Here is a 19,912-nt window from a genome sequence, read left to right on the forward strand (position 1 = left end):
GGACTCTGGCGTGGAGGCCTCTGCTTTGATCAGTGTCCCCGCACTTCCAGTGCCCACTGCCCAGTGAGTGAGCGCCGGCCGTGCGTGCCAGGCCGGTCGCAGGCTGCTGGGGAGGGCGGGTCCGCGGGGCTGCATCTGCGTCTGCCGGCGCCGAGCTCGGGGCCCCGGGCTTGCCGGGCCGCGCTGGGTGCCCTCTCCTCGTGAGTGCCCTTGGCTCTCCCGCTCCTAGTATCGCCAACCTCGTTTCGGAGGAACCGGTTCTAGTGCTAAAGACTCCAGACCTCTCCCAATCCGTTGTAATTAAGTTGGGGGAAGTAGGCAGAGCGTTATCAACGGAAATCAGCATACCACTGCAGGAATTCCCAAGTTACTGTGATTGGGTCCAGGATGAGCGGGTGGAGTTACAAATTACAGAAAGCCTATCTGAAGCTGTGAGTTCTCGGCTGGAATCTGCAGGGGAAATGAGCTAGTTGGAATGGAACCCAAAGACTTATTGAAAATGATTGTAATCATGCAACCAGTCAGAAATGTAGGTAGTTAATGTGTCATTCGATCAGGAAATGAGTCAGCGCAGAAACTTGGATGACAGAGGTTATGGGTCATGGAATTATCCTTTTTTTTTCTTTTTAAAGTAAAATCAAATCCTGGTTCCTAGATGCAACCTGAGAAGGGCTGCCTGGAACTTGCGGTCCCAACACTTCTTCCTCAGAAATACCCATGCCTGTTGTTATCTGTAGCACAGCTGAGGCAGGGTTGGAGCATTAAAGAGTCCTTTCTAAGGTCTCAGGAGTAACTGAAGGAAAAACGAAGGCAGAAAGGACCCAAATCAGCATTCTTAGCCCTCTGACACACTCTGGTGTCAAAGTTGTAAGTAGCAAGGCGTTTGTCACCAATGACAAAGTGTTAGCATTTTTGAAAGACTCACCTTATACAACTTGGTGAATTCAAAGTTACTCCTATTGCAAGGTCACTCTTGTTTATTTTCTGATATATATTTTGTGAGTGGGAGAGTGAAAGCTGAGAGTATTCTGGATACCCTAAGGAACCTCCCAGACTTTGGAAAATGGCTTTCTTAGGGTGGGAAAAGGAGAAGAAGGTTGACAATACCGAATTCCAGGGCACAGTTTACAAGGTGTGGTGCACTCATTTTCAGGTGTGGTCTCCTTTGGGAACCAAGGGAAAGCTCTTCTTCCTGCTTGGCTTCTACCTTTAACCTGTGGGAATATCCCCTGATACATCAAAACTACAATCCAGACCCAAGAGAGCAAGGCCAAGAAAAAGGTAAGCCTAAGTCCTAACTTTCCACATAGTTTCTCTTCCCTGGATGACTGACATGAGGATTGTCACTCCACTTAGGGAAGAGTCCACCCCCTTATAAATAGGAGCACTCTAAGGGACATAACTCTGACATACAGGGTGTGTGTGTGTGTGTAAATGGGATTAGAGGACAGCTGTTTTCTTTATAAATGTTTGCTGCATATGTAAAAATTCAGTGATCTACTCCTACATGCAAAAGAAAAAATAAGGAATGGCAACTGCCTGAGCTACACTTTCTCTTGTATCACTCATGCTTTCTGCACATCTGTGGGAAAGAGACACCTTGCTGACTGCCAAAATGGATAATATATTGCTTCTGCCTTCAGGCAAGTTCTGCTCTGCTGTTGGAGACAATGGACTTGGGGCTGTCAAATCTGGAGACAGCAGAGAACTTTTGCTAGATCTGCCCACGCTTACTGGGTGACTCTGCCTCTGGTCACTCACAGGATGGAGCAGGGCAGTGGCCGAGGGGTGGGGTGGGTAGGGAAATCTCATGACCTCCCAGGCCTGTTCAGGACTCTGCCTCTCCTCCTCTGGCTCAGCCTCCTGTGCCTAGCATTGAAGCTGACTCTAGCTCGGAGACCCCTATAAATCCAGGGTGCATCTCTGCCCAAAATACAGGGAAGCCACTGAAGTCTGGCTTATAGTATACACTCACTTGGAGCCCCGTTAGCAGGGATAACCCATTGCATCTGGCACGAAATATCGTCCCTCTCCCACCATCTTCTCACCAGTTAGCTAGAACCCAAGATTTTCTGCTGAGGCTATGGAAAATAGGAACTCTGTCTGGGCTTCCCACAGAATATTGTGAATTCTGGGTAGAAAGCATTAGGAATGGCCACTCTGACCTGATGTTCACAAAGTGCTCAACAGCCTACCAAAGAGAATCAGCAACATCGTTGAAGCGGGTAGAGTAGTCGTAACTTCCCTGAGTTCTGCAGTCTTCTGAAGGTAGAATCAACAACTAACTGAGGTCTTCTGTACCCACCCAATTGACTTAAGAACAAAAATTGGAGTTCTGGACCATCTAAAATTGCCAGCCCACTTAAGAACTTCTTAAGTAAGATAAATAAGATAGACGATACCATGTATTCATTTAAAATTTGTGTTTCCCAGAACATTTAAGTATCCTTAGGTTTTCCCCCTTTTGAGAACTTCAGTAGTAGCTTAAGAAGAAAAAAGTGAGGCTAGAGGAGGATGGCCAAGGGATGTTAGCAGTGGGTGGATGGAAAGAGCAAGTGGGTAGGAGAGGGGTAGGGATTATAGGAAGAGTATTGATATAGTAACCTTGAGATACCTGAAACGTCCTAATATACAAATGCAAGGAGCACAGAGAAATCGGTCTTCAAGGTGAACAATGCATCTTCTAAATCACTCCTCCTCAGAAGCAAAGGTTCTGTCATCCAGCTGTACAGAAGGTAAGAGGGTGGATGGTATTCACCCTGCCCCTCCTAAAAATGAGAGGGTTTTTTTGTTTGTTTTTAAGTGCTCAGTTCTTCAAGGTATACAGTGGGAAGAAAAATCAGGAAACATGAAGCTATAGAGCAGGAAAAGATTTTGGAAATCATTCAGTTCAATCAGCTGTTCTTATGTAAGTAAATGATGGCCAGACTGGTTAAGTTTGTCCAAGATCAGATAGCTAGTTAGGAGCAAAGACTAGTGTCCATACTGTGTTCCCAGGTCAGAAAATTTTCTTTTTTTACTTTGTCTTAGGCTCATGGTAGCCTGAAAACAGAGCATGTGAGGATGCCTGTAGAATATATTGTTTTAAACTTTGCTTTTTTACATTTTAGGTCAAGATGGGGTTTATATTTTCAAAATCTATGAATGAGAACATGAAAAGCCAGCAGGAGTTCATGCTTATGAATGCCCGACTTCAGGTACATTTTTATTTTTTTAATTAAAAAAATTTTTTTTTTATTTTTGGCAGCATTGGGCCTTTGTTGCTGCACGTGGGCTTTCTCTAGTTGCAGTGAGCGGGGGCTAGTCTTCATTGCAGAGCACGGGCTCTAGGAGCATGGGCTTCAGTAGTTGTGGCATGTGGGCTCAGTAGTTGTGGCTCACGGGCTCTAGAGCGCAGGCTCAGTAGTTGTGGCGCATGGGTTTAGTTGCTCCGTGGCATGTGGGATATTCCCGGACCAGGGCTTGAACCTGAGTTCCCTGAATTGGCAGGCGGTTTCTTAACCACTGTGTCACCAGGGAAGTCCTTCAGATACATTTTTAGATAATTAAGCTTTTATGTTGTTACAGTGGTTAAAGTTTCTGTCACATGTGCTCCAGCACTGTGTTCTCCCTAACCTCCCAAAAGGTAAGATGCCCTCGGTGCTGTACCCTCAAAGCCAAGATGAAGTGGACTACTAACTATCTGGTGAATGGGCTTGTTTAAATCTCTAATCTAGATATCTAATGTAAAAATTTCCATACTGCAGGAAGAGATAACTGCTTAGAGTGTATGGTAGAATAATGCCCCTCCCCAACCCTGCCAAAAAGACATCTGTATCCTAATCCCTGTGAATATGTTACCTTACATGGCAAAAGGGACTTTACAATGTGATTAAGCTGAGGAGTTTGAATTGGGGAAGACCCTGGATTATCCTGGTTTATCTGGATGGGCCCAGTGTAATCATAAGGGTCCTTATAAGGGAAAGAGGGAGGCAAGAGGGTCAGAGTTAGAGAGAGAGAGAGATTTGAAGATGCTATGCTGATTGATGACTTTGAAGATGGAGTAAAAGGGCCATGAGCCAAAAGATTCAGGCAACCTCAAGAAACTGGAAAAGGGAGGGATACAGATTCTCCCCGAGAGCCTCCAGAGGGAATGCAGTCACTCCAGTCCATTCTGGACTTCTGTCCTTCAGAACTATAAGGTAATCAATTTGTGTTGTTTTAAGACACTAAGTTTGATAACTTTCTATAGCAGCAATAGGAAATTTTAATACAGTGGAAACATTCGACATTTGATTTATACAATGGCTGGATAAAAAGATCAAAGCAAAGTAGAAGATTGTCTAAATGCCTAATATAGGTCATCAAAAGGTATTTTAAAATGTTGTACATCAATCAAGTATTAAAAGTTTGACTGAAATTATTTTCCTAAGACGTCTAACAAAGATCTCTAGGCCTCTGTGGTTCATTATGGCCCTGGGAGTAGACGGTCCTATTGTGAGACATATAGTGAGTGGTTAAAAGTGAGGACCAAAGCCAGGCAGCCTGGGTTTGAATCCTAGTTCCACCTCCTGACTAACTGTGTGGCTTCTGCTTCAGTCTCCTAACCTGTAAACTGGAGGTTATAGTATCCCCCTCAGAGGGTTGCTATGAGGAGTAAAGATGACGGTATACAGAGAGTGTGTAGAACAACACCTCAGGTCTTTCGAACAATGTCTCTCACTCTATAAGCATTAGTTGTTGCTGTTATTATTGCTATTAAAGAGTGATAAGACTGTCTTGTGCAGGATAAAGATCTCTTTGGGGGGAATGGAACTGTTGAAAGAACAGGTAATTGAATTGTTTAACAGAACAAAGTGACCTAGAGGAGACCAAACATTAGGTTTATGAACCAGCAAAGTATGTCACATACTCAGAGATTCCTTGTCCAAGACCTCTAGAAACTACAGGGCTTTTACTTTTATGTCAGAAGTCAGGGTCTGTGAAGGGTTTGGGATTTTACCCTACTTGCAAGCTAAGAGATTAGCTTATTACTATCCCATGGATGCTGGCAGAACACAGGAGACACCTACATCACAGAGGACTTTATTACTCACAGCACAGCAAGAGCATAAGCATGAGGTTCTTGTCAATTCCCCATGCCTCTCAAGTCTCACACAGGTGACAAAGATGGGTTCACATGGGTGCTGTGCACTCGGTGGGTTGTGGCACCCTTGAACTTGGGGAATCTGCTGCTTTTCTAGTTAATGAGGAGCTGGTGGAGTTGAGGTGGGGAGAACTTTAACTCCTTCCTCAAGGTTGTTCCCTGCAAACACAACCTCAAGAAATGGTCTGAATAAACAGCAGTCTGGGCCTTGCATTCTTGGGTTACCCAGAATGTGGGGGGACCTTCAGGGACCATGGCAGATTGCCCCCTTAGTGCAATTGACCAGAGCTTTGAGAACAGCCTTGACTTCTGCCCACTGATCCCAGCGACCATTATAGCTGGTGCTGAGGGTCAAACTGGCCGGAACACTATCAGCACCATTAGTTTTCAGCTTAGCTGAACCAAAGGTGAACCAGGCCCAGGCATTTAGGACAGTCTCTGTGAATCCAAGGCCCTTTTGAGCCAGTAGCTTTGCTACAGGTGGCAGAGTCGGGGATAAAGTTTTCACCAAAGGGTAGCTACTACTCCTTTATGCAAAACTGAGATGACACCAGGGCCAGGCTAGGCACATCCTCAAATACATTATTTGCATTTAACCAGCAAATGGGTGCTTTCCTTGTAGTTGTCATCTCCTAGTTGACCCACCCAAAAATGGGGATGTCAGGCCTGAGTCACAAATTCTCCAGGGGTAAGGTGTTCATTTTTAACAGGAGCTCAGTAATAGGCCAATAACTGCCTCCCCATTTTGAAAGGGGTCTGTTATGGGTTTGTGTCCCATCCCCCCCCTCCAAATTCATATGTTAAAGACCAAACCCCCACTACCTCAGAATGTGACCTTATTTGGAGATAGAGTCTCTACAGAGGTAATCAAGTTAAAATGAGGTCATTAGGATGGGCCCTAATCCAATATGACTTGTGTCCTTATAAAATTTGGACACAGAGACGTGCATACAGGGAAAAGGCTGTGTGAATATGAAGACACCATCTACAAGCCAGGAAGAGAGTCCTGAAACAGAGCCTTCCTTCACAGCCCTCACAAGCAACCAACCCTGCTGACACCCTAACTTTGGACTTCCAGCCTCCAAAACTGAGACAATATATTTCTGTTGTTTAAGCCACCCAGTTTGTGATACTTTGTTATGGCAGCCCCAGAAAACTAATACAGGATGTATCTGGTGCCTGTGTCCAGCGTGTGTCGCTGCTGTACTGGGCAATGGCCTCTGGAGATGGCTGTAATTTTCTCTTTTTCGCCCTGGGATTCTATATTGTTTCTATTGGACCACTTGGAAGGGGTCAGAGAATCCCTGAATGGGAGAATGTCCTCTCATCACTATGTATGTTTACAATAAAAGCAAGTAACACAGAATACATTATATATTTATATTCAGGGGACACAACTGCAGTACGTTGAATCAGCTGAATGTTCTTTAACTTCCCTTTCTCACTGCAAACTGCTCAAACCCTATCAGTTGAATTTTGCTCTATGGGAACACAGATCAAAGATATTAACATAGGTACTTCAGGGGTTATCATGACAGTTTCAGGAGATTAGGCTGTTTCCCAGCTGGGGGAGATAGAGAATACAAATGTGTATTTGCCCTTTGGTTTCTCATCCCAGAATTGGTATTACTTCCTCCCCTGGGCTCCCTTGGCTTCTGGAGAGCACTGGGGCTCAAGGGGCATCATTCTTTTAGCCAACACTGGTGCCACTGCTCTGCCCTGTATCCTCAGCACTTTGGGCCACGCTGGCACTTAGCACATCCTCCCTGTATGGGACCAAGTAGACATGGGCGCCCACATCCAACAAAGCTATAAACATTGAGTTCCTCCTCTCCCCTCCCTGAAATTCCCTGGCACACTCAGCCTTCTTCCCTAAAGCAGCTCAAGTTGGAGGAGTGGAGGAGGGAAAAAGCAGCTCGGTGCCAGTCAGCAAGGGTTTGAATTTACTCTGTTTCAAAGAGCCTCCCGTGGCTGGACTCAACAAACAGATTTCTAACGTATTTAGCCTATGCAAAGTTCTATATCTTCATTGCTAACACCATTATTTCAGCTTTGGGGAAGCATTGACCCATCAGCCATAGCCACATTGCATGACTTTTGGCTGGGGTGTGGGGCTTGCTGCCCCACTGATGTCATGAAAACATCCTTTCCTTCTCCCACTCCAGAGGAGAATGTGCCACAACCAAAGCACCATCTGGGAGTCTCGTTTGGACCCTACCTTTTGTTTCTCAGCCTCATTTAACTCATAAGATAGTGAGAGGGCTTCCCTGGTGGCGCAGTGGTTGAGAGTCCGCCTGCCGATGCAGGGGACACGGGTTCGTTTCCCGGTCCGGGAAGATCCCACATGCCGCGGAGCGGCTGGGCCCGTGAGCCATGGCCGCTGAGCCTGCGCGTCCGGAGCCTGTGCTCCGCAACGGGTGAGGTCACAGCAGTGAGAGGCCCGCGTACAGCAAAAAAAAAAAAAAAAAAAAAGATAGTGAGAGATCTTCACTCTACCTTCTTACTTTCACCACCGCCTATGCAAAAGCATTTACTTCCAGATCTCAGGGAGCCTTCTGATATCCTCTAACCTGACCAACAAGGGCCCTCTTCCAGAACGCCATCTCTATCAGCATCTTATCCTTGTCACCCAAACTGGCAGGCCGCATGAAGGGTCTGGGAATTTACCCTACTTGCAAATTAACAAGTTAGCCTGTTACTGTTTCACAGATGCTGGCAGAAGATTTTGTTACTCACAGCACAACAAGGAGCATAAGCTTGGTGTTGCTGCCAGTTTTCTACGCACTCCAAGTCCCGTGGAGGTGATGGAGGTGGGCCTAGTTGTATGCTTAGGTGCGTGCCTGGGTTTGTGACATAGGTGAGGAACAGTGAGCTTATAGAATCTATCACTTTTGTCATGAATGGTGAGCAAGGCTGCTCTTTGACTGGGAAGAGATGTTACTTCATCCCTCAAAGTTGCTTACTGCAAACACAACCCTGACAAATGGCCTGGGCAAAGAGTAGTCAGGGCCTGCATCCTTGGCCTACTCAGCAAGAATGCTTAGGGCCCATGGCAGATTGATTCTTCCAACACATGTGTTGGTTAAGATGATTAGTTTTTCCTTGTTGAGCGGGATATATTTTATTAATTATCTTTTAATTTCAGGAAAGGATGACAAAAAGAATATAGATCAATACAGTTGAAGCAGCCTTCCAACCCTAAAGCTGCTTGAGTTCTCATCCTAACTGGGACAGCCAAGGGAGAAACATACTCATCTGTAGCAGTTTTGGAAGATTGGGTTGGTCCTTGATGTTCCTCATTTAAAGAAACTAAACATCTAGCATCATTTTAAGGCTTAGAGCTATTCTTTTATATATATATATATATATATATATATATATATATATATATGAAATATCATGAAGTATTTTATATATACAAGAGAATATATTTATAAATTATGAACCATAATAAAATGAACACCAATGAACCCATCACTAAATTGAAGAATTATATTATCACAATACCCCTGAAGCTACATATGGGTTCCTCCCTATATGCTGAATGAACCCAAACAGCTAAAGCTGGGCTGGAATGTCCCAGAGTTCCTAGAACTAAGCATGACTCTGAAAATGGAAGGAATGGGCCACTGGGGTGGGAGATGGCATGTCAGTTCTTCAAAGGGGAGGTTTAAAAAACCCCAGTTGAAATACCAGGCCTACTAATATCTCTAGCCTGTGATGGCATGTCTTTTGGCTCTTTTCCTATTTGATGGCACTTCAATTAAAAAGGATAAATAGAAGAAATAAAGCAAAGCATTTATTAAAAAGAAGCCTAATAACTATAATCCTTTTCCCAGTGGGTTTTTTTAAGTTCTACTTTTTTTGGTAAAAAAAAAAAAATCATAACTTGATAATTCCATATTATTGGTGCTTATCTTTCAGAAGAAAGGACCAGAATTAGAGATTCAGCTACATCTTATACCAGGTTCCCGCCTCTGGCTGTATATTCGATTCAGAGGGGCTTTTGAATGTACAGGTCCCGCCCCAGACCAATCAGATCTCTTCATGGCCAGACATGTAGTTGCTTTAAGCTCTCCAGGGGACTATAATGCACAGCCTGGGTTGAGAACCTTTGCCCTTTCCTTTTGCTACATAATTGTAATTGGTGATTGGCAGTGATTTAATATTGCACACATTGGAGATAAACCCAAATAAGTTTTCAATTTAGGTAAGTTAATCATGAAATTAAATCAATCACTGGAGTCTGGTTAATAAAAATTTATAAAAGGCTTCAAATCAAAATGGTTTCTTTTTTATTAACAAGTTGGTTCCAGATGAGCTAGAGGGGATTCATACTACTCGGTATAATAATGTTTTCAGATCATCAGCAAAAGTCAGTTTCTCACTGCTCTGTCTAGCCTCTGTTACTGAGGATGGTGGATGGATGGCTGTATTCATTAAGCCAAGTATCAATCAGGTAAAAATGAATACTTCCTTAAAAATGCCACTAGATGGCACACCTAAACCAATTTTATATGACCTAAGTGGCCAGAAAAGCATTTTGATGGTATAAAATAGGATAGAAACTGGAAGTATAAAACAGAAAAAATGAGGGAAGATTCCATGGGTTTTGCTGTGCTGTAGTGCTTTGTAGGAAAAGCAGTCATGGCCCATGTATAAGATTAGTAGGGCAGTTTATTCATTGTTCACTATGAGCAGGCAACAAACTAATGACTTAAAAAAATACATGAGGGACTTCCCTGGTGGTGCAGTGATTGCGAATCCGCCTGCCAATGCAGGGGACACGGGTTCAAGCCCTGGTCTGGGAAGATCCCACATGCCGCGGAGCAACTAAGCCCATGTGCCACAACTACTGAGCCTGTGTTCTGGAGCCCACAAGCCACAACTACTGAGCCTACATGCCACAACTGCTGAAGCCCGCACGCCCGGAGCCGGTGCTCTGCAACAAGAGAAGCCACCACAATGAGAGGCCCGCACACCACAACGAAAAGCGCCCCCCCCCCGCCACAATTAGAGAAAGAGCCAGCCTTTGACCTGTAAGTCTACGTAGTGTTTGGTGTTAAGAAAATGAGGTACAGTTATAAACCAAAAATACAGTTATTTAATATATATGAAATAATGTGCTACATGCTAAGCACATTGGGCCCACCTGGATAATCCAGGCTAATCCCCGCATCTCAAATTCCTTAACTAATCATATCTGCATAGTCCCTTTTGCCATGTAATGTAATATATTCATGGGTTCTGGGGATTAGGACATGGACTTCTCTTGGGGGGAGGCATTATTCTGCCTACCACAGGTGCTTAGGTTATTTCCAATATTTTGCTGTTACAAATAGTCCTTCAATGAATAACCTTGTGCTTTTACATTTTTGTGCTGTTGAGGTATACCTTCAGGGTAGAAGTCTAGAAGTGGGATTGCTAGGTCAAAGGCACGTGCCTTGAGTTTTGTTAGGTATTGCCACATTTCCCTTCAGAAAGGTTGTACCAGTTTGAGAGTGCCTGTTTTCCCGAAGTCTCCCCAGCAGAATATGTACTTGCTTTTTAATTTTTGCCAATCCGATAGGCAAGAAATGGAATCTCAGTCTTGCTTTAATTTGCATTTCTTTAATTATGAGTAAACTTGAACATTTCTCACATGTTTGAGGGCCATTTATATACCTTGTTTTTGTGAATTGTCTGTTTATTGGGTTTTTATCCCTTGTCTCAACTTTTAAGAGTTCTTTATACATTGGAGGTATTGATCTCTTGCCTGTGGAATATATTGCAAATATTTTCTTGCAGGTTATCATTTGTCTTTGACTTTGTTTATGATGGTTTTCTTTTTTTGCCATGAAAAAATTTAAAAATTTTTATGTATCCAAATGAACAATCCTTTATTGCCTCTGCATTTTGAGTCTTTATTTTGAAAGCCTTTTCCTGTACTAAAGTTAAAGAGGCAGTCACCCATGTTTCCCTACAGTACTTGTATAGCTTCATTCTTTTTCCTTTGCATTTAGATCCCTCATCCATGTGGAGTTTGTTCCATACATGGTGTGAGATATGATTTTAATTTTTATTTTTTCCCAAATGGCTGCCTAGTGGTACCTGCAACATTTATTGAAAACTCCATCTTTACCCTCAGTGATTTGAGATGTCACCTTTAATAACCTTCTATATGTACTTAGATCTGTCTCTGGACATGCTGTTCCACTGGCCTACTTGTCTATTCGTGTACCAGTACCACAGTATTGTAATTAAAGGTGCTTTATAATATATTTTGATGCCTGGTTAAGCTAGTATGCCTTTGTAATTTATCTTTTCAATGTTATTACATGCTTGCTTTTTCATAGAAACTTTAGTGTCAACTTGTCCAACTCTTTAAAACAGTTTGTCAATTTTTAAAATTGGGATTGCATGCTTTTATAAATTTATTTAGGAAGAACTGTTAAGTAATCCTATCCAAGAACAAGGAATGTTTTTCCATTTGTTTGGGTCTATTTTTATGTCTTCCAGGAGTTTATAAATGAATTACAGACTAACCCAAAGTGTTTTTGGTTAAAAAAGGGAAAAATTTAAGTTAAATTTTAAAATTTCCTGTAAATGATCATACAAATATTCTTAAAGTTGGATTCCTTACCTGTTTGGCAGGGACTATGTTACCAGTGCACATGAGGGAGGGACATTCTTATTCTGAAATGTGTGAGACTGAAGACTAGAAAGAGAGAGAATGGCAGAACCTCCAGGCAGGTTGGGATGGCACAATGGGAAATCTAGAAAGAAAAACTGGGCCCCAGACTGTTGCCTGCTGGATGTAAGGCCAGGCTATGGGTGCTAAGGACTGTGGATTTAATCTTCTTGCAATGAGATGTTCACAGGCATTGGAGACAGAAATATCTAGGGCCAACCCTGGCTCCATCACTTACTAGTTGTCTAACCTTGGATAAATGACGTAGGCTCTCTGAGCCTCAGCTTCATCACTAAAATGGGGAGAAGGATACCCAAGTACCACTGACTTGTATGGCAAAGGAGATGCTCAATAAATGTTCCCTTATTTCCAATTTTTCTACTTTCTTTTCTCTTATTTACTCATAGTCTCTACTTCATTCTTTCTTCCATCTCTAATTTCATTCTCCATTTTTCATTCTTTATCATTTTTTATCTTTCCCCACCTCTTCAATTCTGTGGTCAGGCATATGCTTTTCTACTTCTCTTTCTGTCTTGCAGGATGTTTAGCACTTTAAAAAATCAATTCTGGTAATGAGAAAAGGGGACTAATTAGCCTTTTAGCCCCACATACTCTCATAGGCATTCCTGATCCCACTGAGTACGCTCAGCCTTGAGACACTAAGAGACCTTAGCAAGTGTCCCCTCCAGAGCCATGGCAGAACCTAAGTCATTCCAAAAGATCCCTGTGACCTGGTCCAGAGGACATGGATGTATTCCTGTGTGCCCACCTTGGTACAAAAAGGAATCACTTCTTGTTCATTTCTTTTGCACATACGATATTTCAGGGTTTTTATGCTTTCTTCCCCCGGGAAATTTCAGAACAAAAAAGAATCCCAGTTTAAAGTGAGTTCACTAAATACCAATTTAGTTGTGATGTATGTGAAATACTGCAAAGGAAACAGCACAGATTTAGATAGGTACTGAGTAGACATTGTCCTGAAGAACCAGAGTAATTGGGGAGAAACTAGCTTCTCTCTCTTAAGAGCCATTTATTTAAATCTGACTGACTATAATAGCAATTTAAAGTATAATTGCTTCTATTATAATCATTGAATAAAAGTATTTCTTGGGCTTTCCTGGTGGCGCAGTGGTTGAGAGTCCGCCTGCCGATGCAGGGGACACGGGTTCGTGCCCCGGTCTGGGAAGATCCCACATGCCGCGGAGCAGCTAGGCCCGTGAGCCATGGCCGCTGAGCCTGTGCGTCCAGAGCCTGTGCTTCGCAACAGGAGAGGCCACAACAGTGAGAGGTCCACGTACCGCAAAAAAAAAAAAAAAGTATTTCTTATACCTAATTTTTCTTGTCAAGAGATCTGATACCTATTCTAATACTTAGCATTTACTTTACAACTAATATTGATTTGTATATGACCATATTATCTACAAAAAAATTAAAAAGTGATTTACAATTTGTTGCCCGTCTTTAATACTTTCTAAGACTTTTGGATCTGATCTAAACCAGAACTCTGAAAACATTCTTTCACACAGAATCAAATCATTATTTCATATAAATCAGGTCACCACTTTGTTGGTTATTCTCTGTTCGACACCCCTTTCCCTGCCCCCACCTAGATCCATTCTCTGCCCTTGTCTACCCTGCACTGGGGGTCTGACCCTTGGCCTTGCATCTCCCAGACTCCCTTCCCCTCTGGCTTCTGGTTGGACCATTCATTGGGATGCACCAGCAGGAGCCTGGAGGGTGGGAAGGCAGTGAGTTCTGGAGGTGGTTCTAAAACATAATTTTTACAGCCCTTCCTACACTTAAACTTCTTATTGCTTAAGTTATTCTTAATGTCTTTGATGAACATCTGTTAATTTTCATGTTTGAACTTATAGTAATGTCTGTTGTACAGACTGGATAATAGAACACTAAACTTCTGTACTTGAAAATGACAGCCTTAAGAGCTCATATCAATCACACACACACACACACACACACACACACAAGGAGGTACAGTCAACTCCAGCAGCAGCACATTTTCCTTCCTTTCGAAAATAAAGTTTTTAAATCAAAACATTACTTTAAAACTCTAATCCAATTTTATGATCTCTCTAACTTGGTTTCTGGGGTTTTTAAGGATAAACTCTCCCAATACCCAACTTTTACATTTGTCCAGAAACTTAGGCATTTGCAAAGCAATGCCTCAGAATGTTTCTAGAAAAATATGCTAGAATTACATTAACTTTGCTGCCTAGCATTGTAATTGACATGTTGTCATTTCTGTTTGCTTCTTATTAATGTTTATGCAAAGAATAGAACTCCAAAGAGACTATTCTGATACTGCTTTATTAATTCAATGCTTATTGAACACTGACCAATCACATGCCAGGCCGTGTGCTAGTCAACGAGGATATAAAGATGAAAAGACAAAGTTGAGTAATTGTATTATGTTCTGAAATGGTTCATATTATTTCACAGAGTGCTTTTCTTGGAAGAAGAAATGGTTGGGTCATTTTCAGTAAAGAAAAATTTTGTGTTCTCTTTGAATCTATTCGGTAAATTAACGATAGTTTTAGGTTTTGGGTTAGGTTCAGCTTGGGTATATTTACTGATGAAAAATTAGAAATGTGTAGGCTATTAAATTTTAGATTTATTACATTAATGGTAATACATAATTTAGACTTTGAGATTTTCTTATGTATGAGCACATTCACTTGATTTTTAAATCATTGTACATGGCTCGGACACTGAATTATATAGTATGAAATATTTATTTTCAGTTATGCACCCAAAAAGAAAAATATTATTTTGAAGCCATGTTTGTTTGGAGGAAAAATTGAACATGAAGACTTCAAAGCTTAAAAAAATTATATTAGAATAGGTGATTATCAGTGTTTTTCCTCTCTTGAAAAATCTTTCTGTGATTATATGTATCTTTATAATATACACAAACAAGTAAACAGGGAGAGCTGCAGTTGTAGACCTTGTACCTTAGCACTAGCAACTGCCAGTCTACCCACAGGCTTCTGGTAAAAGGTTTTTTGCACATATCATAAAAAAAATCAATTCCACCATAAAAGCTGCTTGGGAATGTATATTTTAATAGAATACTTTGCTTATGTTTTTAGTATTTAAATATTTGCATATTTAAAACCTTTAGGAACTTGAAAGCAAAGGAAACTCTATTAGGTTAGTTTTTTTTTTAATGTATTAAAATTGATATAATTAACACTCTGTTGGTGTGCCTCTTTAATAAGTACGTCAATTAGAACTTTCATTTGCAATATAACTGTCATTTTCAAGAACCGGAAACCCAAAATGCACACCTCTGAAAAAAAGGGGGAAAAAAATCTGCCCATGTGACAGATAAAAGGGAAGAGGCAAGCTTCCAAATTATAATGCAATCACACAGGAGGACAAAAATTTCTTGAAGTTGTGAATAGATTATTATACAAAGGAATGTGCCCTGTTCTAAAGATGTTCTTAAATTTAAACTTTTCTTTTCACCTTCTCTTATGTTATTTTCTGCTGTATGAGTTCATACTTTTTTTTTTCCTAATGATCACTGCCCTTATTTTCTAAAATTGCTCCATGTTTCTGCAAAGTTACCTACAGAGAGATGGTTAGAACCACTAACCAGGCTTTCAGTGACTTCTGGTTTAGGTAATTGACTGGGTAGCTTTCTTGCCAATTATTACAGAAACTAATATCATGCCTCAGAGTAACGATCACACAGTCAGGGAAAATTCTTTTTTCAGTTACATGCTTCTATAGCTTACATAAATACAGAAAAAAGCTGAACGAACTTTTTGGCCAACCCACTAATTTAACCTGAATCTTAATACAAGTCTGTCCGCTTAATGTGCATGTGCAGGCACTTAACTACCGTTATTTCTTGAGTACTTCTCATGCAAATTGATAAGAAAGACGCCCCACTCCCAACTTTTGTATACAGCAACTATTTGAAGATGATGTTTCACAAAGTTTTCTTTTAGCAAAATCTTTTCACAGCTAGGAAAATCTAAGTGTGATGTTTTGAGTATAATGTTTTGTTGTAATAATGGTTTGCTAATAAAATAATTAGTGAAATAAAACATGTCTGAATCTGTCATTGCTGCAGCCTTGCAGAATGGGCAGAATGGGAGCGCCTCTGCCCCTGATCTCTCTACCCACGGAGCAATCACCACCTTCACATAGGTGTCTGTTGCAGCCAGCAACACCTCAGATTGCTGTTTGGAAATAGTTCAACTTTAGGCTCTATCTCAGGCAAAAAGAGAGTTGATGAAAAACAGACGTGTTTAAATTGGTGCTAGAGGGAACTGATGGTGTATTTTGTCTACAGCATCCAATATTTGGCTTTTTCTAAATGAAAAGTTACTTTTAAAAAGCCTTTCATGAAAGGGAACTTACATTGAGAAGTTTCATACAGTTATATTACTTCCAATTCTTTCCCCCTTTTTATTTCCTTACATCTTGACCATTTGTTTTGCTTTTTTTCTCAGTGACTATGTTGCCTCCTCTACTTTCTGTCTCCTCATCCCACATTGATCAGTAAGTGATAAAGGCTGCATGTTCTTACTTCCCAAGAACTTCAAAAACCTCAGTCACTATATCAAAAAGTCTAGACCATTAAGCCTTTGAAAAATTCACTTAACCAAGTAAATTATAACTAATGTGTTCACAGTTCCTTAGGAATGTGTTCATATATATGAAACTTGGTGTTAATAATAAAAATAGCAACACTAGTTGGAATACTGAGCTAGGGAGATGGTCATTCTACAGATTTACTAATTGAAGGAGAATGAATCTCTATAAAATATAAGATTCTTTCCTTCCCAAATCATCAGATGTCTAAGTACAGTTATCACAATTCAGTTTTTTTAATGGTCATTTCCATGAAGGCACAGGTTTGTATTTGATTAGCCTGTTTGTTATTACCAATCATATAAATCTTTAAAATAGAAATATATTATCTTTGGAAACTACCCAGGAAGAACTAGTTTTACTTTAAATCAACAAATGGTTAAATATTATTAGAAGGAAATTACTTGATTCCTTGAGTTTGCTGGTCTTTATTATCAGCTTATTAAAGCAATAAAAACCTGAATATAAACTACAAACTAGTAACAGAATATCTGGAACCAAAAGAAAATAATAGATAAGAAAAAAAAGAAAATTGTTAGTTCTGTTAATCTACAGTTCCCTTTGAGAAAGCACATATTATCTGTTGCTAAGTAAAAAGATTAATGTTGAAAGACCATATTAAATTATAGAAGAAACTGCTTTGAGGGGTCTGGTTATGAAAAAACAGTTATACCTATTTACACATGCCTTAGTGAGATTTTTACAGCAACATTATTTAACTGCTAGAGCCAATTTTTAAAAAATTTATACCTTTCACAGTAACTATGGTAACAATCAACAGGAGGTATAAGATATACATAGAAGCCTTAAAATTTGTTTCATATTATTATGAGATGTTCATTTTTCAAACCAGCTATTTCTTATTACTGAGTTGATGATAGGAGAAAAATAAAGAATACTATTCATCACCCCCTGCCCCAACTTCCACCAATCAAGAGAGAAGTGAAAATGGCAGGATGAAGTCTCTTTACTATAACATTGAAAATTATTTTACTTTTTAAAATTAATTATTTTATTTTATTTATTTTTGCCTGCATTGGGTCCTCGTTGCTGCACGTGGGCTTTTCTCTAGCTACGGTGAGCGGGGGCTACTCTTCATTGTGATGCGCAGGCTTATTGCTGTGGCTTCTCTTGTTGTGGAGCATGGGCTCTAGGCACATGGGCTTCAGTAGTTGTGGTACACGGGCTCAGTAGTTGTGGCTCGTGGGCCCTAGAGCACAGGCTCAGTAGTTGTGGCACATGGGCTTAGTTGCTCTGTGGCATGTGGGATCTTCCCAGACCAGGGCTTGAACCCGTGTCTCCTGCATTGGCAGGCAGATTCTTAACCACTGCGCCACCAGGGAAGCCCACAAATTATTTTTTTAATCCATGAATTATTTTAATAAAGAAACATGTCGATAAAACTAATAGCTAATTTTTACTGAGTGCTCACTAAATGCCAGCCACTATTCTGAGCATTTTATGTATTCTCTTATTTTATTTCATGATAACCTAATAAGGAGATCCAATTATTATTTCCATTTTATAGATGAGGAAACTGAAGCCCAGAGAGGTTAAGTAGCTTGCCTGAAGTCACACAGTCAGTATATAGTGTATATAATAAGATTCAAACCAGGGAGTCTGACTACAGTATTTGCACTTTTACATAACAATACTTGTCTCTTTCTGCTTCAAGTAGTTTTTCGCAAAACATATACAAAAGCCCAGGGTAATTACCTAATATGAGAAGGTGAGTTAACCTTAAACAGTTTGGCTTATGAATATCTATGTAGTAATTGCACAGTAATGATACAGGAAGTGTGAGTAGGAGTTTTAAGATAAAATTTAGCATAAGCTGTGGAAATAAGAAATATACTCTCCTGGGTCTTATTGTCAATGAAAATTAATTTATATGAGCATATCAACCCTCAGCAATTAATCTGAATTATGATATCATCTTTATTGTAAGCATCTATAACAACTTGGCAAGTGTCACTTAATTTATTCTAAGAGTTCCTCTCTGGAGCAGTCCTGAGGAAAGCAGATTATATAACAGTTATTGCCATGTCTAAAACAGAAATGGGAAAAAACCAAAGGCAAGGAAAAATCAGGAGATTTATTCCACAGTGTTCAGCCTGCTTAAGTCTCATTTTGATTAAACCCTAGTTCCCCAGCATTGTTGTTCTAAGAGATTTGCTGCCTTTCCCCCTCTGGATATCATAGTACCAATGTCAGAAATCTAAGAAATGAGTTCAGTGCTGTCCAGGCCAGGCCAACTTCTCACCTCTGTGCATCCTTGCAGCTAAGGAGGTTGGCCTAGGACTGCCCAGTTGAGGAGAACATGCCCACACCCTTCAGCATGTTAGCAGTGGGTAAGGGGGAGGTGTATCCAAATTACCTGTGAGGCTTTCCAACCAACCCTTCTTTCCCCAAATTTTATACTGAACCTAGTAAGTCACCAGCTTCAGGGTGTCTTGGCTAGCTAAAAGATTGAGGACAGCTGAGAAGGACAAAGCACAAAAGTCAGTGCACATACCAGGACACCTATGCGGCTGCCTGCTTTGTTGCATGGCTCGGCAGTTTAGGGCCAACCTTACCCTTGCTTCAAGGCCACAGACCCTGCCTTTGACTGTGGAGGACAATCTCAGAAATGTGTGCCACTGATCACAGGATGATGCACAGAAGGCAGAGTTCAATCAACACCAGTTTCTCACTGCTTCTGACCAAAGCTCTAAGAACTGGTCAATGCGACATCACCTTTGTGCCCAACAGCACATCCTTTGTTTCCTACATGTGACAAACTACTTCTGTGGAATTTTCTAATAGAAAACTAAAGTATGCTACCCTCATGAGAAATACTATGATAATCTAGATAAAATTAGCATTGCAGTAGGTTATGACTTCCTTCTTTTATCTTAACCTTTCCCCCCAGACCATGTTTTAGGACATCTTGGCTATTTTCTTTTCTACACTGAGTAAACAAATGTCATCAATTGAGATTGCTTCAAAGAAAGTAATCTTATTTTGATTTAGCACAAATCAAAATCATATTGCTTCATCCAAAGTTTACTCAAATCAATGATTTTAGATAAAGTTAATGATGCTTTACGCACACACAAACATTTAACCATAGGAGACAAATTTAAGGTCTTTTGTGGCCAACATCAGCTCAGCAAATTATTTTTCTGGCTATTAGGATATGCTATATATCCTTCAATTGCTGTTCCTAGAAAATCTTGCTACTTCGATATTTAGGGTAGAGAGACTTAGTAATGTAAAAGAACAAATGTCCCTTTGTTACAATTTTTCTGACAGTTGAGCATTACGTTAGTCAATAGATTTTTTAAGTCATTTTATATTTGGAAGACATTTAAAAATTCCTCCCTGAAAATGTTCCCACTTAACATGAGATGTGGAAGGCAGCACAGATGTAGATTTGACTGGCTATCATCATCCTTTGTTTCCTACACCCTGGGCTTGCCTTTTTACAAATATTATCTCTAAGTTTCACAATA

General features: G+C 40.6%; 1 protein-coding gene across 1 annotated transcript in view; it reads left to right on the forward strand.

Moving 5' to 3' along the window:
• Positions 1–19,912, forward strand: part of PLGRKT (plasminogen receptor with a C-terminal lysine) — a 47,726-nt gene continuing 27,814 nt past the window's right edge. The window contains exons 1-3 of the mRNA XM_079706252.1: positions 1–63; positions 1,154–1,281; positions 3,111–3,197. Coding sequence (XP_079562378.1) covers positions 3,117–3,197 — 81 coding nt within the window. The 5' untranslated portion in view covers positions 1–63; positions 1,154–1,281; positions 3,111–3,116. The remainder of the gene's footprint in view (positions 64–1,153; positions 1,282–3,110; positions 3,198–19,912) is intronic.

This window comes from Hyperoodon ampullatus (assembly GCF_949752795.1).
Source record: "Hyperoodon ampullatus genome assembly, chromosome: 6".
Lineage (NCBI taxonomy): Eukaryota > Metazoa > Chordata > Mammalia > Artiodactyla > Ziphiidae > Hyperoodon > Hyperoodon ampullatus.